This window comes from Microcaecilia unicolor, chromosome 2, assembly GCF_901765095.1.
Source record: "Microcaecilia unicolor chromosome 2, aMicUni1.1, whole genome shotgun sequence".
Lineage (NCBI taxonomy): Eukaryota > Metazoa > Chordata > Amphibia > Gymnophiona > Siphonopidae > Microcaecilia > Microcaecilia unicolor.
The window spans coordinates 576,656,652-576,678,442 of record NC_044032.1 but is presented as its reverse complement, the minus strand read 5'-3'; the positions used below and the strand labels follow the sequence as shown (position 1 = coordinate 576,678,442).

Below are 21,791 nucleotides of genomic sequence, written 5' to 3'. Positions count from 1 at the left end.
TGTCATAAATCCTATATAATAATTCTCACCTCCAACGTTCTAATCTTGCTGCCTCAGACCGTGGCTCCTTCAGAGTTAGTCTGCTAGGCTCCGTAGATCGCTGACGTCACCGGAGTCACCAGATTGGCTCGGCGATAAGGAGCAGGAGGGGTACGTCAACCGCAAGACAGGAGCAAGAGGCCCCGCCCCTGCCACCCTCGCCGCAACGCCACACCCCCCCAGGTCTCCCTCCCTCCCAGATCCCCGAGTTTCAGGGTCTCCCTCCCACTACCAGGATCCTGTCTCCCTCCCTCCCAGTTCCAGGATCCCCCGTCGCTCACAGTTCTAGGATCGTCGTAGCCTCCCTTCCTCCCTCCCGTCCACTGCCAGCCCCCCTCCTTACCCAGTCGGGGTTATGGTGGATGGCGACAGCAGCATCGGTAAATGGCGTACAGGCACGGGCCGTCTCTGTCTCTCAGCTCTGGTCCCACCCTTGCAGAAACAGGAAATGAGGGCGGGACCAGAGCTGAGAGACAGAGAAGGCCCGAGTCTGTATGCCGTTTACCGATGCTGCTGCTGCTGCCGCCGTACGCTGTAACCCCGACTGGGGGAGACTTCAAAAATTCGTAAGGAGGGGGGGGCTGGCAGTGGACGGGAGGGAGGGAGGAAAGGAGGCACGATGACCCTGGAACTGTGAGCGAGGGGGGATCCTGGAACTGGGAGAGAGGGAGGGGGGATCCTGGAAGTGGGAGGGAGACCCTGAAACTCGGGGATCTGGGAGGGAGGGGGACCCTGACACTCGGAGGGAGGGAGATACTGGGAAGGTGTGTGAAATATGCACGAGGCAGTTTGGGGGGGGTGCCATTGGATCACCTCGGGGGGGGGGGGTGGAGGGGGGAGCGGTGATGACTTCAGAGGGGTGGAGGGGGCGCGGTGGCGACCTTGGGGGTGGCGGAGGGGGGAGCGGCGGCGACCTGGGGGAAAACCTTGCTAGCGCCCGTTTCATTGTGTTCAGAAACGGGCCTTTTTTACTAGTAATAAATAAATCGATAGATAGCTAGAAACTCTGAATATTGAGCACCTGATTCTCATAATATGATGTCTGTTTTAAAAGCTCTTTACCAGGAGAAAAAAAAAATCTCTGCACGAATATAATATGTGGGTGTCCCTATAACCAGTCCATACAAAATAACACAAAATAACAGTGTGGAGGAGTGGCCTAGTGGTTAGGGTGCTGGACTTCAGTCTTGAGGAACTGAGTTCAATTCCCACTTCAGGCTCAGAGACCTGTGACTATGGGCAAGAGTTCAATTCCCACTTCAGGCTCAGAGACCTGTGACTATGGGCAAGTTAATACCTAACCCTCCATTACCCCAGGTACAAATAAGTACCTGTATACAATATGTAAGCCACATTGAGCCTGCCATGAGTGGGAAAGCACAGGGTACAAATGTAATAAAAACACACTGATTACAACTTATAAAACAAATTACTACTCTACCTATGTAAAGTTATTCCATCATAATTATACTTCCACTAGGTACATCCGTATGCTGCACAAGCTGGTATGTTTGAAAATATAAGCGGGATCAAATAAAAATGCTACCAGCAATAAAGAATGATAACATGGATGAAGCAGCTGAAGTTCGAAGCTCATACGTTTGTTTGCTTTGTTTTGAGTGTATATGAATGACGGCTGCGCGGGGGGGGGGGGGGGGGGGGGGGGAGAAATTAACCTAAGTGGCTTCAACGCTTTGACGTCATCCTGGATCCTGTGTGCACAGTGCAACCATCTTGCTAAACTCTGATGCGCCCAGACAGACGCAAGGAAAGGTGAATCCGGAAGCGGAAGTATGTTCGCGGTGTCACATCCAAAGACGGAAGTTGTTCGAAGTAGCTAGTGGACTACTCTGCGTAGTGAGAAGCGCATAATCTGGTCTCTCCATCTTCCTTCGCTAGCTGCGGTCTGTGCTCGCCGCGTGTGGATTCTCTCCCCCCCTTCCCGGCGATGGCGGCGGACCAGGTTCCGGAGTTGCTGCGGGATAATCAGGCCCCGCAGTTCCAGGATCTAGCGCTCTGGGTGGATGAGCAGCGCGGGGAGAACGAACCTGAGAAGCATTGGGCCCATCGGCGCGAGTTCATTCTGCGCAACCTGGAGAACTTCGGTGTCCCCGATATCGGCTCTAGCACGCTCCCACCCTCTTCTCAGCTCAACCGTCTGATTGCCTTCTCCATGGTCTGGGCCAACCACGTCTTCATGGGGTGCCGGTGAGTGGGGAAGAAAAGGAAGTTTGGGGTGGAGCACTGTAAATTTTTCCTAGTCTAAAGCGGAAGCAACTACTAATTATTATGAATAAGAACGGTTTAGTTGATCAGTGGGAGTACTGAAGAGGCAGTTGTCAAATATCAGCTTTTATGTTAGGTGACTTTTCATTAATTTTTGATGCAACATTAGTAGCTGTGTTGAGCTTAAAGAAAAATGTGGGGATTTTTTTAATTGGACCAGTTCTGATGGTATGTACATGTGATGTAGTTGACAAGCTTTTGAGAATTTATAGGTTCTTCCCATTTGCTATAACTTTCAAGATAGAGCAAGAGCTGCGAGTTCAAGATATATGTAAAGTATACTTAAATTGGTGTTAGGAATGAAGGAATTATATTTTTTAACGAGAGATTTTATAGTTATGGCAATGTTAAGTACTTAATTTAATAATTGTTTTTTGTTGTTTGTTTTAAATAATGGTTGTTTATAGGTACCCTGTGAAGGTTATGGACAAAGTACTTACTATGGGAAAAGGCATTGAAGTGAACGATGCTCCAACCCATACAACAAGAGATGAACTGGTTTCCAAGGTGAAGAAAAGAGGGATATCAAGTAGCAATGGTTAGCAGATAATAGATGTAAAAATATTTAGGGACTTGGAGAAATAAGCATATATTCTGACTTTCTTAATTCAATGAACCTTTCTTAATAGCAATGCTTTTGCAACAGATGTTCATATGAAGCAGTGTTTTGTTATGCTCTTTATTTCAATACAGGAAGGTTTTGGACTACATTTTTATAACAAGTATTTTTATATAGACTTACACAAATCTTTTTTCATTGATCTTTCCAAAATTGAGGAATGAGTAGCAGGTACAGGAGTTACAGTAGGAAAATGAAATATGTAAGAGCAGCTCCATGAATGGTGTGAATGACTAGTGGGACAAATGTATTCTAGAACACCCCCCCCCCCCCCCCCCGCCGAAAAAAAAGAACTAATACAGTGCATTAATAATGGCTAAAATTGATAACGGATATTAGGATGTTTATGGAGCCAGAGCATTTTGGGCATGTTAAAGTCTTTAAAGTTGAGATGTGGAGGAGTAGTAGTTGCCATCCTCATCCTTGGTTTTTTTGTCTCTCGCCTTTCCTACAGCATTAGAAGAAAACAAATAGTTTAAATGGCAGCATTTAGATACAGTAATTATTGCCTTGTCCCCAGAATACTTTGAATCTATAGGGTCTATTTGTTAAGCTGCGTTAAAGCAATAATGTAACTTAATGCAGGATATTTTTACCACAGTGTACTTCAAATAACTAAGGGGTTCTTTTACTAAGGTACGCTAAGAAATGAGCTTAGCATGTCCTTATGCAGGTTTTTCCTTCGCGCTAAGCCCCTTTTTTTTACATAGGCATAAAAAGACTTTTTTGTATTTGTTTCATTAGTAGCCATGCACTAATGTTACCATGAGCGCATAGCTATTTAAAAAATTAAAAGCAACAAAAAAGGAGAAGAAACAATAGAAGTATCAGCTCTGGGATTATATGTAAGAAGAACTCGCACAGGTGATTGTCCAGGGAAAAACTTTATTGGACCCGACATGGGATTGTGTTTCAGCGGGAAAGCCCGCCAGCCTCAGGGGTCATAGAAACACTACAAATAGCACAGGAGCCTTTACTGCCTTCTACGGTAACCACGTAGCGTGCACTAATGTGCATGCTCGTACTGCTTCCAGCTCACTCTTTGCCCCTGACACGCCCCCTAAAAACAATTACAGAAAAATAAATACTGTGTGCCTAGTGCATGCAATTGCCAAAAGTAGCACAGGGGATGCTTTAGCGCGTCCTGAATTAGGCCATTTTTGCTGTATTAGGCAAGTGCCTAACACAGCAAAATGAGTAACACAAGATGCACTAAACTTTACAAGTTGTTATTCAAGTTGACATCACCTCAAGAGGTATTAATTTCACATTGGAGCATTGACTCATTAATACGTGAACCAACTGCATCAGAGAGACTGTCCAAGGTGCTTGCCAGGTAGAAAATAAAGGAGTAAATATTCAACGGCGGTGAGAGTTTTGTTGACTGCAGCTGGCGTTATTCTCAGATATTCAATACTGGGCCATGTCCAAGCATTAGCATTGAATATCCAGTTTTATGTAGTGCCACAGGTGAGCCTTTGTGATGATACTCCACAGATTGATGCTTTGTTTCTGTCTCATAATGATAAGTCCAGGTTTCATTGGCTGTCACAATCTTGTGAAGAAATTTCTCACCTTCATTCTTGTATTGAGACAACAATTGCTGACAGATTTCAAGGCTTAAAGCTTTCATTTTCTGCAGTCAGTATATGAGGAACCCTTCTTTGGATAACCAAGAATATCAATAATATAACCCACATATTACTGTGAAATGCCAAATACGTTAGCAATTTCCCTTTGTGATCTTCTGTCAACCTTTCTCATGTGAGACTCGTATATTGCTGTCACGTTGTCCACTTTATTTTTGATCACATAAATCAGTCCTTCCATTCCATAGCTTCCCACTATTCCAGAACCTGTGGGATAGTTGTATCCATCAACCAACAGGCAGAGATATAGAACTGAAAACTGAGCTGAGACATAACTGTCCAGAATGCTGGAGATAGCAGGCTATCATGCTTTCATTTATGTAGATGGTATTTCTGTTCTGTCCAGATAAATTGCATGTACAGGACATACATCAGGAAATATCTCACTGTTTTTCTTTAATCACTGGTTGGATAAATACTCATTTAAAACTTAACAAGGACAAAACAAAGTTCCTATTACTTGGTTTCAAATTTTAAACAGGACAAGGACCTAAATCTCAGAATTGATGGGCTAGATTATGCATTAGAACATTCACTGAAATTTCTGGGTATTACAAATTATTTCTGGAAAGTCATATTAATACTCTTGTAAAGAGTACGTTTTGTACTTTAACAAAAATTGAGTATTAGAAAATATTTAGAAAAGGATCAATTGAGGCTGGTGGTTCAGTAGGTGATTTTGAGTAAGTTGGATTCTCCGAGGACAAGCGGGCCTTATTCTCACATCTGGGTAACGTCATCCAGTGGAGCCTGGTGTGTACGCTGACTAGTGAGATAGAAAGTTCTAGCAGCATCCCACTGTGCATGCACGGGTGTCTTTCCATCCAACACATGAGTATGGGTCTTCCAGTCTTAGTTTTTCCGCAGAGCTGAGAGGATGCGTTTTTGTGTTCTCTCCCTCATGCTGTGCTTCTTATTTTTGTGCGTGCCTTCCCATGCGGGTATTTTTCACCTTATTATTTTTCTTCAGTTTCGGTTTTTGCCCATTCCCTCTAAAATATTTTTTGGCTGTTTGTTTCCTTTATTTTCATGTGTGGCTGTGTGATTAGGCCACTGCCCCATCCTCAATTTCAACATTGTCCCTTTTTTACTCAGTTCAAGATTGAGGCGTTCAGTTTAGCCGAGATTCTTTTTTGATGTCACAGAAGACTCCCAGTGACTTCAAGAGGCGAGTCGAGCGTAGATGCGTGATTTCTGCCACAGACCCATACAATTGGTTCATCAGGTTCCTTGGACTAGGTCATTGCATCTCTGTTTACAAATGCAGGTAAGAACTCAGCGGGTATGACTAGCTCAAATGGAGCATCTTTTTGGCTTTTTGAAGGCTGGACTATCGACTTCAGTACCTGCAGCATCGACCTCTGTGGCTGCTCTGACTTCGGCGTCCACTGGGAGTGCACCAGCATTGAGTGGGTCTCCACGTGCTTCGACACTGGGTGCTGTTACCAGGCCCTGGGATCGGTCAGCTTCAGACCCAACGCCGAAGACCCATATGGATTCAACGTCATTTTCTTCAGCACCGAGGGATTGAGGCTCTGTGTAAGGAGAGAAGCCCAAGAAGCATAAGCAGCTCGACACACGGTGCCGGGAGTACCGGGACATTGGTACTTCAATACCTGAGGAGGCCGTCTGGATGTGGCGTTGGGCTCCTTCTAGCCACTTATCTGGCAGGCAAAAACAACAGCCTAGTTGACAGACTGAGCAGAGTTATACAACTACACGAGTAGTCTCTCAATATGTGTGTTGCCCAAGAGATCTGAGCGTGGGGCACCTCTTCAGTGGATCTATTTGCCACTCAATCACAAGTTCCCTCAGTTCTGTTCCAAGCTCCAGGCCTACGACAGATTAACGTCTGATGCCTTCCTCCACTGGGGGATCGGTCTTCTGTAGGCATATCCTCCCATACCTCTTGTGGGGAAGAGTTTGCTGAAACTCAAGCAAGACTGCAGGGCCATGATTCTGATCGCACCTTATTGGCCTCAGCAGATCTGGTTCCCTCTTCTGGAATTATCCTCCAAAGGACCGTGGAGATTGGAGTGTTCTCCAACCCTCATCACGCAGAACGAAGGATTTCTTCTGCATCCCAGCCTTCAGTCTCTGGCCCTCACAGCCTGGATGTTGAGAGCCTAGAATTTGCTTCCTTGGGTCTTCCAGAGGGTGTTTCTGAGGTCTTGCTGGCTTCCAGGAAAGATTCCATTAAGAGGTGTTACTCTTTCAAGTAGAGGAGGTTTGCTATCTGGTGTGAGGGCAAGACTCTAGATCCTATTTCTTGCCCTACACAGTCCCTGCTTGAATACCATCTACACCTGTCCGAGTCTGGTCTCAAGACCAACTCCGTAAAAGTTCACCTCAGTGCAATTAGTGGTTATTGTGTAGAGTGTAAACCCATCTCTGGACAGCCTCTAGTTGTTCGCTTCATGAGAGGTTTGCTTTTGTCAAAGCCCCCTGTCAAGCCTCCGCCAGTGTCATGGGACCTCGATGTCGTTCTCATCCAGCTGATGAAAGCTCCTTTTGAGCCACTGGATTCCTGCCATCTGAAGTACTTGACCTGTAAGGTCGTTTTCTTGGTGGCTGTTAACTTCAGCTTGTAGGGTCAGTGAGTTTCAGGCCTTAGTTGTGGATGCACCTTATACTAAGTTTCATCATAGCAGAGTAGTCCTCCGCACGCACTCTAAGTTCCTGCCAAAGGTGGTGTAGGAGTTCCATCTGAACCAGTCGATTGTCTGGCCAACATTCTTTCCCTGACCTCATGCCCACCCTGGCGAGAGCGCCTTGCACACCTTGGACTGCAAGTGAGCATTGGCTTATTACTCAGAGTGGACTAAGTCCCACAGACAGTTTGCCCAACTTTTTATTTCTTTTAATCCCAACAGGATGGGAGTTGCCATCAAGAAACTCGCAATCTCTAATTGGCTGGCATATTGCATTTTTTTCACTTATGCCTGTGCTGGTCTGACCCTAGCGAATCATGTCAAGGCTTACAATGTCATTACTTTTCGGTATCGCCGAAGATTTCTCCTGCTGTTTGCTCAAAATGTCAGAGCCGTGGCTGCATCAGTAGCCCACTTCCGGTCAGACTCCATTGAAGAAATTTGCAAGGCTGCAATGGGGTCTTCTGTCCACACATTCACATCTCACTGCTGTCTTGAGCAGGATACCTGATGCGACAATCTTTTCGGGCAGACAGTTTTGCAGAATCTGTTTGGGGTCTAGAATCCAACTCCACCCCTCTAGACCCGTTTTATTCTGTTCCAGGCTGCACCCTCACTCAGTTTGTATATAGTTTTAGGTTAATCTGTGTGTATGTCCTCGCCGTTGTGAGTCCCAATTGACCAATGTTTGTTGTTGTGCCTGGTTGCTAGGGATTCCCCCATGTGGAAGAATACATAGGCCTATATGTCCTCGGAGAAAGCAAAGATACTTATCTGTAGCAGGTATTCTCCAAGGACAGCAGTCCTTATATTCTCACAATCCTCCCACCTCCCCTTGGAGTCGTCTCCTTTTTTTTTTCTTTTTTTATGCTGTAGTATTCAACTGCGGTAATCTCACTCTCGCAGCAGGCTAGAAAGCATTTGTGCATGCGCAGTGACAGTGGAGAGTGGCTCACGCTCCACAAAGCTTTTAAAAGCTTGTTAAAAGCATTGGACTTGGCAATGCAGGATTGCATTACCCTGTGTGTGAGAATATAAGGCCTGCTGTCCTCTGAGAATACCTGCTACAGGTAAGTATCTTCACTTTATTCATAACCGTGGTTCGGTTAGTGCGTGCATCAGGAGTCTGTCACATAAAATATCATACATACAAGATTTAAAAACATTAAAATATCATGAAAATACAAATGAAAATAAATAACACGTAAATACCAGTCAGAAGTAAAACATCAATCTGGAAAATCCTTCTTGTTAACAAAAATACAGGAGAACACTGTGTAAGAGATAATGTATCATTGTTGACAAGAAGGATTTTCCAGGTCAGTGGTTTACTTCTGACTGGTATTTACATGTTATTTATTTTCATTTTTATTTTCACTAAGTTTTAATATTTTTAAATCTATGTATGATATTGTGTCTGTGATGGACCCCTGATGCAGGTGATAGCCAAAACATGGGCCGTGTCGGATTATGAATAAAACCTTGCTTCCTTTGAAACCTGAATCTGCCTGGTTGTTCCATCTGTAGCCTCATACACCCTTCTTACCTGATGACATTTTGTGTTATTTCCTCTATCTTGCTTGTCAGGCAGAAGTTGAACAGCTTTCTCATATAGTCACAGTGGAGGAAACCCTAAGGGCCATAAAGGATTTGCCCCATGGCAAGGCACTGTGATTGGATGGGTTCACCAACAAATTTCCAAAGTGTTTTAGGAGATATCTAGTCCTGTTATTAACGTGAGTCTTTAATTTATTTACAGGGGGCAAAGAGTTGCCTTACTCCTGGCGCCTAGCAACAGTGGCAGTCATCCATAAACTAGGGAATGACCCCATGTCATGGTTCCTACAGATCAGTATCCCTTTTGGGAACAGATTATAAAATGATGGTGACACAGCTGCAGACTGTGATGTCACAATTAGTGCAGGTCAACTAGGCAGGGTTTATAACTGGTAGGCAGACCTTTAACATCAGGCATGCCCTACACTTTGTTTGGCAGGCCAGAAAGATCAGTTCACTCTCAATGTACTGTCAATCGATATTGAGAAAGCATTTGATAAGAGTGTACTGGCCATTCATGTATAGGCTACTTGAAAAATTGGACATTATGAGGAAATACATTTTTGGGGTGTGTTCCTTTTATAAGTCCTTAGCATACTTGACAATTAGTGGGGCCTATACAGATCATTTTGATTTAGAGCGTGGAGCTTGACAAGGATGTGCATTGTCATCCCTGCTGTTTACCCTCTCTATAGAGCCATTAGCTCATCAAGTTAGAGGGCATTGAGTGTAGGGGGGGGGGAGCACAAAATTATGCTTTTTGCTGATGATGTCCTGCTTACTCTGACAGACCCTCCTACCCCGTGTGATTTGAATCTTTACAACTTTGGAAATTCTGAATATAAGAACATAAGAATAGCCATACTGGGCCAGACCAGTGGTTCATCTAGCCCATTATCCTGTTTCCTGTAGTAGCCAATCCAGGTGACAAGTGCCTGGCAGAAACCCAAATAATATCAACATTCCATTGTACCAGTCCCAGGGCAAGCGGTGGTTTCCCCATGTCTATCTCAATAGCAGACTATGGACTTTTCCTTCTGGAACTTGTCAAAACCCTTTTTTTAAACCCAAATACGCTGACTGCTTTTACAAAACACTCTGTCAGCTAGTTCCACAGCTTAACTATTTGTTGAGTGAAAAATATTTCCTCCTATTTGTTTTAAAAGTATCTTGACGAAGAGCTGGTAAAACAGATGAAGCAAGTCTATCCCTTTCAGTGTACTCAAACTTATATTAGGTACCTGGGGGCGGGGTCAACATTACTACCTCCCTGGAATAGCTGTATGGCAGGCCTTGACAAATTTTCCTAGGATTTAGGAGCCAGCAGCTGAGACCTTTATTGACACCCCCCCCCCCTTCTCCTGTAACTGCTGAAATAAGGAACAGGGATCTGTTTTAAGATTTACATGAGCTCCTTCAAGGCCTAATTCACTAAGCTGTTTTTCATCTGCTTTCTCCAAGAGAAAAAGTAAACTCAGTAAATCAGGCCCTTAATGCATCCCTGAGTGCCACATACAGTAATACACCTGGTTATCACCCACTCCAGTTTACTCTTCACCCTAACCCCCAGATTGTCAACCAGTGTCTGTGTCTCAATCCCAGTCCTGTCATCACTCTTCATGCGCTGTGGTCACCTAGTCTTTTTTTTTTTTTAAAGCTCTTTACACCTCATCTTTCTCCTTCTTCCCTTATACCAGCCACCCCTAGCTCTATCCCCCATCCTAGGGGTAGAATGCCTTTTTGTTTGGGGTTGCCCAAGCTCTGCTCCCAGCTCTACCACCAACCCTGCCCTACCATCCCATAATATCCAACATCTCCCTCTTTCCTTCCCTCCTAACACTAATCTCCAGCATTTGTCCTTACCTCCCTTTCAAACCCCTCCCCCATGGTCTCATGCATCTCCGTCCATCCCTCCCGATCTCCAGGATCTATGTTTGCTCCTCCCCCATTGTCTACCTCATCTCTGTCCGTCCCTTCTCAAATCTCTACCCCCCATGGTTTCCAGCATCTGTCCTTCCCTCCCTCTCAACTCTACCATTTTCTCCAGCATCTCTGTCCTTCCCTCTCAGTCAGCCTCCTCTCCCCCCCCCCCCCCCCCCCCCCCCCCCCCCCGTGTTCTCCAGCATCTCTGTCCTATTCTCTCTCCCTCAAACCTTCCCTCCCCCCATGGTCTCCAGCATCTTGGTCCTTCCCCCATCTTAAACCGCCCCTCCCCCAAGTCTCCATTATCTCACTCCTTCCCCCTCCAGCATCTCCCTTCTTCCTTACCCCCCCCCCCCATGCCCATGCAGCCAGCATTCTCCCCCCCCCCCCCACCCCGTGCTTCAGCATCTCTCTTCTCTATTGCTTCATCGCCACTAAGCATTTATTTCCTTACCTTGCTCTTTTGAGGCGGCAACTCTATCAGCTGCATAAGTGGAATCGCGTGGCAGGCTGGCGTGGGACCTTGAGCATCTGCAGATGCTCAAGGCCTGCTGGCTTCCAGTGCCTCTTATGCAGCTGTTATTTGCCTTGCAGTGAGAGGAGCAGAGTAGAAAAATTTGGGGGATGCCATTTTGCATTTGTGTCTCCCCCATTCTGACGCTTATGCCTCAAACCCAGGACGACAATCAGTTAAACTCTCTTCCCCTCCCCAACCTTGTACCCCATCCAGGCAGCCACCCATCCTTCCCACCAGCCTTGTACCTCATTGTCAGTCAGTTGCCCCCCTCCCATCCTTATCCCCAGCAAGGCAGACAGCCTTTTTTCTCCTCTCTCAGTAGCCATTTCTACTGTTACCCTGCTGACTATGGCTGTTTGTATGCATAAAGGGGTTTGATAATTGCCCTCATAAGTTTTTACTTGCCTGATGATAAAAATTTGGTGAAACAACTTGTACTTTGAGATTTAGATTTATTTATCCAGTTTTCTCAAAGTAGTGAACAGAAGGGCGCCCATCTTTCGACAAAACTCGCAGGATGGGCATTCTTCTCACAAGGTCGCCCAAGTCGGCATGGTTGAAGGCTGATTTTGGGCGTCCTCGGCTGCTTTCCGTCGCAGGGATGACCGGGGTTCGTGGGGGCATTTCGGGGGCGTGGTGAAGGCGGGACTGGGGCATGTCTGGCACGTGGGTGTCCTCGCCTGATGGTGGGGGGGAGGGGAGTCCCTGTCGAGCACCTGGTCTTTTTTTTTCCTGCAAACAAGCCGCAAGAATGTGCCCTAAATGACCAGATGACCACTGGAGGGAATCGGGGATGGCCTCCCCTTACTCCCCAACTGGTCACTAACCCCCTCCCACCCTCAAAAAAAATTTTTTTAATGTTTTTTCCAGCCTCTGTGCCGGCCTCGAATGTTGTGCCCAGCTCCATGACAGCGGTGTGCAGGTCCCTGGAGCAGTTTTGGTGGGTGCACTGCACTTCAGGCGGGTGGACCCTGGCCCATCCCACCCCCCTACTGGTTACACTTGTGGTGGTAAATATGAGCCCTTCAAGACCCACCACAAACTCACTGTACCCACATGTAGGTGGCCCCCTTCACCCATAAGGGCTATGGTAGTGGTGTTCAGTTGTGGGGAGTGGGTTTTGGGGGGCTCAGCACACAAGGTAAGGGAGCTATGCACCTGGGAGCAATTTCTGAAGTCCACTGCAGTGCCCCCTAGGGTGCCCGGTTGGTGTCTTGGCATGTCGGGGGGACCAGTGCACTGCAGGTGCTGGCTCCTCCCATGACCGGGGGGCTTGCATTTGGTCGTTTCTGGGATGGGCGTCCTCGGTTTCCATTGTCGCCGGGAATTGGGGACGGTGATCTCTAAGGTCGACCTAGGTTTCACGATTTGAGTGTCCCCGACCGTATTGTCGAGGCGAGGGATGGACGCCCGTCTTGTTTCGGTGGTGCGGGTTTCCCTGACCCTTTGCCGGGACGTCCTGCGGGGACGCCCTCAGGAAAACTTGGGCGCCCCTTTCAATTATGCCCCTCATGGAATCACATCTTCACTTCGTCTCTTTGTAGAGGTTTACATTTTAGATACACAAATGGATTTTTCTGTTTTGAGCATGTTTCAGGGACAAGTGGTTTTATAGGTCTAAATAATAAAAATAAAATAATCCATGACCATCTAAACTTCAGGAAATCACTAAAAACCACCCTCTTCAAAAAGGCTTACCCCACCGATCCAACATAAATCCCTACACCCAACAACACAACCAATGATCGTACTAGACAATATACAGTCTTCATCCCTTCCATCCTCATGGTGCCTGATACACACCTACCTCACTTCGACCACAATATAACCTGTATTTGTTATCAACTGACTGGTGAACGCCTGTATGGTACTATGTAAGCCATATTAAGCCTGCAAATAGGTGGGAAAATGTGGGGTACAAATGTAACAAATAAATAACCGTGTTCATTCTAAGAATATTGTGTTTCTGGGCTGTAACTCCGTGACATCAAGAGAAGGGGCTTTGGAAAACTTATGTATACACCATAATATTTAAGTAATTCTTGTGTTTGCATAATGAAAAGCACAACAACTTGCAAAGAGTTCAACTTCCTCTTCCATACATCTTGTGGTTCTGTGCAGATCTGAGTTACCTACTGCAAGAACTCTCGTGCTGGCCTTGCAAGATTTGAGACCAGGGCAAGAGTTCTGGCATTGCATGACTCAGACTTGTGCAGAGCTGCACAGCACAGAGAGGAGGAATTATCCTGCTGTGGCAGCATGAGCTGAAAACACTTTTAAACCTGTAAAAAAAATCCCAAGCACCACGGACAAATTTCTAGTCACCATGGGGACCTGGTGCCTGGGATTTGTTGTGCGCTGCTGTTTGGGGTTGATTTTCCACTCCTCTTACAAGAATTACTGAAAGAATTAGAGTGCTGGGAGGGACTGATTGTTTCCTAGCTAGGGAGGTTCCATGCAGTTAAAATGTGGAGCCAGCTCCCTTTTTATGAGAGCTGGCTCTACATTTTTTTTCTGTAAACTTTAATTGGAAAAAGAAGACCCCCACCCCAGGGTACAGAGAGTAGTTCTCTTTCAGCCCAAGTCCCAGGTAAGTGTGGGAATTCCAAATTTGCTCCTTTACTACAAAGCAGCGTAACTGAGAATCATATCAGAATGGTTGGGTAGCGCAGCACCTAATAGGAGATACTCTTCTGTGGAAGATACCTTGGCTTCCTATGTAAGCATTATATGTGCTTATAAGGAATGGTAATACCTATCAAAGACTAAATACATGGTACATCCAGATGCAAGTTCTTCCTGGAGAGATTGTATTTTTCCCAAACCCCTAAATGACATGCGCACAGCTTTCTTCCAGGAAAAATGGAATCTGTTAATAAGTGGTGGGCAAAGAATGATTTACTTACTCTGGACTAATTGTGGGATGATGGGAATATTCTCCACTTTGAAGAATTAGCAAAAGAATTGACCTGCTGTAGAAAGATGTATTCTACCATAAACAAATAGGTGAGAAAATGTGGGATACAAATGTAACAAATACATTTTGTACAGCGAAAAGCAGGTGAGGAGTTAAAGCTAGTGGATGGCTCTTCAGCTTGGAGAAAAGACGACTGAGGGGAGATATGAAAGAGGTCTATAAAATAATTAGTGGACTGGAATGGGTAGACATGAAGCTCCTGTTTACTCTTTTTTATTTATTGCATTTGTATCCCACATTTTCCCACCTTTTTGCAGGCTCAATATGGCTTACAATGTGAGGCATATTTTCAAAGCACTTAGCCTTCCAAAGTTCCATAGAAACCTGTGGAACTTTGGAAGGCTAAGTGCTTTGAAAATATGCCTCTATCACTCTTTCCAAAAATACTAGGACTAGAGGGCATGCAATGAAGCTACAAAGTAGTACATTTAAAATGAATTGGAGAGAATCTTTCTTCACTCAACGTGTAATTAAACTCTGGAATTTGTTGCCCGAGAATGTGGTAAAGGTGGTTAGCTTAGCAGGGCTTAAAAAAGGTTTGGACGGCTTCCTAAAGGAAAAGTCCATAGATCATTATTAAAATGGACTTGGAGAAAATCCACTGCCCATTTCTAGGATGAGCAACATAAAATGTATTGTACTGTTTTGGGATCTTGTATTTGTGACCTGGATTGGCCACTGTTGGAAACAGAATGTTGGGCTTGATGGACCTTTGGTCTTTCCCAGTATGGCAATACTTATGTACTTATGAAGTGGGAAAATATATTGCAATACTTATTGAAAGTGTCCATAACTAGCAATCTCATAGAAAATGGTTACAAAATATATACTCTATTGAGACATTACCAGATTTATAGCAAGGGCACAGAACTTTGTTGGAGGGAATGTGGAAAGTGAGGTGATTTCTATCACATTTGGTGGACTTTCCCAAAATTACAATAGTTTAATAGTTTAAAATACTTTATATACCACCTTATTTGTCAGACAAATTGGAGAGAAGCATTAAACTTGTTACATGAACCCTTTTACAGCAAATTATGACTGTAACTATGAATAGGAAAGCAGATTTCTGCCTACTTCATTATAAGACACCAGGTTTGAATTAAGAAAATCATAAGTTGACCTCTAGTATTTTCATGGCAGTAATTTGACACCGGCTACAGTATGGAAATAAGGCACTCCTTCGGTGAACCACAGTCCTAGCAAAAGTAGATAATATCTACCTAATGCCTAAACTAACTGCCATGAGAAGAAGGAATTTGATCCTATTTCATAAGACTTGGGACCCATATGAGGACTGGAGGGACTGTACCATGGGAAGGACAGGTCCCTAGATAGATTTTCTGTTTGCTTTAGTGTTGACGAAACACTTTGCTGTAATAATATTAACAGTTCATTCCAGGCATCTACCAGTCAAAGTAGTGCAGGTCCGTAAGTTACACTTGACTTGCATTTTTGTACTTTTTTTTTTTCCAAAATGATCATTGCATTGCTAGATGGCACTAAGGAATTAGTTGAATAAGAAAATGATAGTTTGCTGCATTATTTTAATTTTGTTTGTTTTGTTTAGAAGGGATAGAGCAACCTTGCAAGAAGAAAGTACCTGAAGACAACAGGGCCTATAAAACTATCATCAGTGATGTTGATACTAAAAAGGCGGAAGTACCAAGCCTGCTGGAAAACTTGATGCAGAGGAAGGAAGAGAAAGGGGCAAAGTCAGCGGTACCATCAAGTAGCAATCAACGAGATGTACCTTTGGGGACAGCACCATTGAGTGCTAGTCAGCGAGGGGCACAGATGAGTACCACCAAAGGAGAAGCACTTTTGGGATTGGCACCTTCCTTGAATATCAACAAAAGAGAGGCACTTTTTGGAGTGACCCCATTGTCAAGTACCGATCAGCGAGAGGGTGCAGCTCCACCCTTGGGTACAAATCAGCAAGAGGCACTATTGGGAGCAGTACCATCCTCGAGAATCAACCCACGAGAGGCTCATTTGGGGGTGGCACCATCCTTGAGTGCCAACCAACGAGAGGCTTTATTGGAGGCAGCACCATTGAGTCCCAACCAACAAGAAGCACCATTCTTGAGTCACAACCAAGAGGCACCACTGGGGGCAGCACCATTCTTGAGTCACAACCAAGAGTCACCACTGGGGGCAGCACCATTCTTGAGTCACAACCAAGAGGCACCACTGGGGGCAGCTCCATTCTTGAGTCACAACCAAGAGGCACCATTGGGGGCAGCACCATCCTCCAGTCACAACCAAGAGGCATTACTGGGGGCAGCACCATCCTCAAGTTCCAACCAACGAGAGGCACCATTGGGGGCAGCACCATCCTCAAGTGTCAACCAAGGAGAGGCACAATTGAGGGACGCACCATCCTTGAGTTCCAACCAAGGAGAGGCACCGTTGGGGGAAGCACCATCCTCAAGTGTCAACCAAGGAGAGGCACCATTGGGGGCGGCACCATCCTCGAGTTCCAACCGAGAAACACCATTGGGGGCAGCACCATCCTCTAGTACCAACCAAGAGGCACCATTGGGGGCAGCACCATCCTCAAGTACCAACCAACGAGAGGCACCATTGGGGGCAGCACCATCCTCGAGTACCAACCGAGAGGCACCACTGGGGGAAGCACCATCCTCGAGTACCAACCAACGAGAGGCACCACTGGGGGAAGCACCATCCTCGAGTACCAACCAACGAGAGGCACCACTGGGGGAAGCACCATCCTCGAGTACCAACCAACGAGAGGCACCATTGGGGGCAGCACCATCCTCAAGTACCAACCAACGAGAGGCACCATTACGGGCAGCACCATCCTCGAGTACCAATCAACAAGACGCACCATTGGGGGCGGCACCATCCTCGAATGCCAACCGAGAGGCGCCATTGGCAGCACCGTCCTTGAGTACCAACAAACGAGAGGCGCCATTGGCAGCGCCGTCCTTGAGTACCAACAAACGAGAGGCGCCATTGGGAGTGGCGGTATTCTTGAGTACCAACCAGCGAGAGGCACCATTTTTGACGGCACCATCATCAAGTACCAATCCTCAAGAAGCACCATTGAGGACAGCATCATCCTCGAGTACCAACCTTCGAGAGACACCATTGGGGGTGGCACCATTCTCAAGTGCCATCCAGCGAGTGGCACCGTTAAGGGCGGCACTGTCCTCAAGCACCAACCAGCGAGAGACACTGTTGGGGGTGGCACTGTCCTTGACCACCAACCAACGAGAGACACCATCCCCCAGTAGCAACCAGCGAGATGCACTTTTAGGGGTAGCACAAGTAACAGGGCCAAAAACAGACAATTCTGAAACCTTCACCAGATTCACTCCAGTGTATTCTGCTGTAACAGAGGTAAAGGCAACTTACCGTCCCAATCAATCTACAGTATCCAGAAGTAGTGAAAGAAATACCATGTCAGATAGCCATCTGCATATACCTTCCAGAGGCAACTCTCAGGCAGCAGAAAGCTCTGTCCGAGTGCCTCACAAACTAACAGCTGACGATGCTAAAGAAAAGCAGACTTTCTTCAACAGGCTCTACAAAACAGTAGCTTGGAAGCTGGTTTCTGTTGGAGGTTTTAGTTCCACAGTGAATCATACAGAAATTTTAAAAGCAGCCATTGAGTCTCTGAAAGCAGCTTTAGATGTTGTATTTGTGCCATTAAAGGACTTGGCAGATTTACCACAATATAAAAACTCCCCTGAAAACATTGTTTGTGAATTGAGGTGCAAGTCTGTCTATTTGGGTACAGGTTGTGGAAAAAGTCAAGAAAATGCCAAGGCAGTTGCTTCAAGAGAAGCTCTAAAATTGTTCTTGAAGAAGAAAGTAGTGGTAAAGATATGTAAAAGGAAGTATAATGGAAAAGAAGTTGAAGATTTGGTACTTCTTGATGAAGATGCACGACCCTCTAATTTACCTCCTGCTTTAAGAAATCCTCAAGATATACTCTAGAACGCTCAAATTTTGAGTACTGTTTGTGGTGTGAAAATAATATGAGAATGGACTTTAATTTGTGGCTTTTTCTTGTACATAACAAAGGCTAATTTTCTTAGTATTTTGTATTCCTTTGTTTTATGGAAATATTCTTTTTACATGCTATCAGTTGGAAATAATTTGCTGACAGATAACCTGTGCTTGAACCCTGCACCCTAGCGTGTATTTTTTATTTGTTATATAATCCACTTTTGTGTGGTAGTTATGTTTTTAACTAAGATGAAGAAGTGTAACAGGCTACCTGTGGGATTGGTAGAAAGTCCTATCTTACCATATTTTAAGTGAGTTTAAAGTAGCAGTAATAGCCAAGAAGCCATTGCAGGCACCACTAATTCAGCTAAAATAGAACTATAGCACCAGCTGGCTCAGAGCAACTCAAGAAAAAGCAATTTTAATAACAGGAGGCATGGCCACAGCAAAAGTATGTACATTTTATTTAAAACCTGTAAAAATATATTTAAAAATGATACTAAGGCATACAAAATTACATTGGAACAATAAAAGAAAATGTAAAATTACGAATAGAGAAAGTAAAAGGTAGACAGATGACTGCTTCTTTAAATATGTTCATTGAAATTAGTGAAGGACCAAAATGCTTAAAGTTGAAAACACATAAAAATGTAATTTTGGAAACAATTTGTTCTTTGTGGATCAGTAATAATATGATGGCTGCTTCCAGTTTAATATCTTCATACAGTTGTATTTCAATATGCTGATTTTTTTTCCTTCAAAAACAAGTTTGCATTTTGTATTACATAATTAATAAAAAATAAATAAATAAAACATTTACACCTTGTTTTTCAAATAAACCAGTAAATGTCTTTTATATTGAAGCATCTTCCTATTGGCTTATATAAAATATTCATGCTCTTGGTTGTTTGTGGAGTATGTATTGGATGATTGTTTAACAGGGATTACCATTTGTGGTGGTCAAAACAAGCATGGTAGCAGAAAGTTTCATCTCTTCCCCCTCTCCCCCCAGCAAAGAGAGGCCAGATATCCTATCAAGAGATGAAGGCCTGACTGTGAGTGGGGTCCAGTGATGTGGTTTTGCAAGGCTGGCACATGTGCACACTATTGGCTTGATTGAAGTTTTTATTTATTTTTTTATTTATTTATCGTACATTTATACCCCACTTTTTCCCACAGTTGTGCAGGCTCAAAGTGGCTTACAATGTTTCAGATCAGAGGTGATACAATTACAATCAAATCAGATAGAATTGAAGAAACAGGCAAAGAAGAAAATAGGGAAAGAATAAGAGAGTCCAAAAATGGTCCGTAGCTATGTTGTTAGGATGGGCTTCAGGCTGTATGTTGACTCCTTGGAGTAGGCAGAACCTCTAGTGGCTGGAAGAGAAGAAATTCAACTGGACACCAAGATGACCTTGCAGGATGTAAACGGAGCTGAAATCTGCTCCTGTATCTGTCCACTCCTGCTCCCAAGGCAACTGGCGTAGCGACCCACACGCTGTCCGACATCCAACGATAAACAGCCAACAAAAAAGTGAAAAGATGAAAAGTGGCAGCCAACAAGCAAACAAAGCAGGCCGTTGTCACAGATGGAATCGGCAGGACAGCACTTGCTAAGAAGAGCCAACGGTGCTGCCGCAACGTCCAATGGCCAGCAACCGACCAAACGGCAGGCCGACTTCGAGAGGAGACCCGCATCGCTGATGAAGCCCGTGGCCCGGAGGAACAGAATGTGGCCGCAGTCGGAGGGCCAAACGAGCCCCCTGTAATGCGCTGGACCCCGCTGGGTGATCCCAAACCGATCCGCTCCCACCTGCAGCCGCCTACAAGCCCCCGATGCAAATGCGACAAACCTCTAGCAGACGCTAGTGGCGAGACGGAAACAAACGACCGCAGACAGGGGAACTGGTGACAAACAGAGCTCTGCAGTTACCAATGATGACACAACTGAAAAGTTCATGCCAGACCACAGCCAGGCAACGGGACGCACCGGCAGCCAGGTTTATATATTTTTTTTCTGAATCTTTTCAGTGTTTTACGTAAGGGATACTTAAATAACATACCAACAAGAAAATACAGTATATAAAAATGAAATTGTCCCAGAGCATCTCCGCACTACAGAGGAAGAAATAGAAAACAGTAACACAAAAAGAAACAATCAGTGTTTAAAGATCCATCTAACCCTCCTATTACCTCAACCTCCACACATCAGGGGGAAAAAAAAACTCCTTATGCACATTTTTATCTCGAAGAAGCAAATCTGAAATAGATAACAAATGTGTTTCTATTCCCTTCATAGATACTTACAGGAGAACTTAAGAATAAAAGTTCCCCATATCCTCAGTGGTATTGCCATGGCTTCACCTGGGAAAAGAAACACTTGTCTACAAAACGCAACCTATTTATTAAGTAACAGTTAAAAATAGGCTCTTATACTTGGAGGAAAGGGTGACTAAAAGAGTCGAGACACACTTAGCCAGTCAGGATTTTGGGATATCCACAATGAATATGCAAGAGATAAATTTGCATGCAGTACCTCCACAGTATACTGTTCTATTTCATGCATATTCATTGTAGGTATCCTGAAAACCTGGCTGGCTAGGTGTGTCCTGAGTACTGGGTTAAGAATCACTGCTTTAGATACATCTTTCACAGTTCCTTAAATGAAAAGAGCCTTGTCTTGGGAAAATTGGGAAGTTTTTTTTATAATGATTCACCATGTTCTCAAATTTATTGTGAAGGGCTACACCATACATCTATCTACTACAATGAAATTCCTAAATTTTCAATCTAGTTACTAGAATTAAATATCCCTTCTTATAAAGCAACTACCATATATGAATATCAATTCTTTATTAGTACCAAAAAGATATTAAAATATTTCACAATACTCTAATATTATACACCAAGTACCTATGGAGTAGCCTCATTTTATAAAGATAGTTTATCATTTCAGAGATTATCAATAGAAATCAAACAAAATAAAACATGGAAAAGAAAATAAGATGATACCTTTTTTATTGGACATAACTTAATACATTAATGTATTAAGTTATGTCCAATAAAAAGGTATCATCTTATTTTCTTTTCCATGTTTTATTTTGTTTGATTTCTATTGATAACCTTAAGAGTGGACTAACACGGCTACCACACTCCTCATTTCAGAGAGCAACTTTACTTCACATGAACCTGCAAGCTAATTTTCAAAGAGAAATTTCCTTCTGAAAATTTGGGCCAGTGGGGAGCTAGTATTTTATTGTTGATGCAGATGCAGCAAATCTGTGTGAAAGTATGAACTGGGACTGCAAAATAAAATTCCCTTAGGTACTTTCCATCTCCTGCTTTATCGTTGGCCCCTTTTTCCCCACACATGAAAAATGTGAATGTGCTGTGTACTTGTATACCCAGTAGAGAGATGGGGAAGTTTTCAGAGTGTGTTTTTATGGAGGTAGACATGCTTTTTGTGTAAAAAAAAATTTTTTTTGAAAATTACTTTTCCTGTGTAAGTTGAGGTCTTATAACAACTTTATTTTCAAGATCCAGCTGTACACAGTATTAGTAGTTCATTAGTTAACAAAAAATAACACATTGAAAA

General features: G+C 44.3%; 1 protein-coding gene across 3 annotated transcripts; it reads left to right on the top strand.

Moving 5' to 3' along the window:
* The first annotated feature begins 1,857 nt into the window (after positions 1-1,857).
* On the top strand, positions 1,858-19,010 carry CDKN2AIP (CDKN2A interacting protein). 3 transcript variants are annotated; one of them, XM_030191515.1, is made up of 4 exons: positions 1,858-2,247; positions 2,733-2,863; positions 15,789-16,321; positions 16,364-19,010. In XM_030191515.1, the coding sequence occupies exons 1-4, from the start codon at positions 1,988-1,990 to the stop codon at positions 18,182-18,184; spliced, it is 2,745 nt and encodes a 914-aa protein (XP_030047375.1). In that variant the 5' UTR covers positions 1,858-1,987; the 3' UTR covers positions 18,185-19,010. The 3 variants fall into 3 exon arrangements, with proteins under 3 accessions (XP_030047375.1, XP_030047376.1, XP_030047374.1); XM_030191516.1 differs by having other exon boundaries at positions 15,789-17,410; positions 17,456-19,010; XM_030191514.1 differs by having other exon boundaries at positions 15,789-19,010.
* Positions 19,011-21,791: the final 2,781 nt, after the last annotated feature.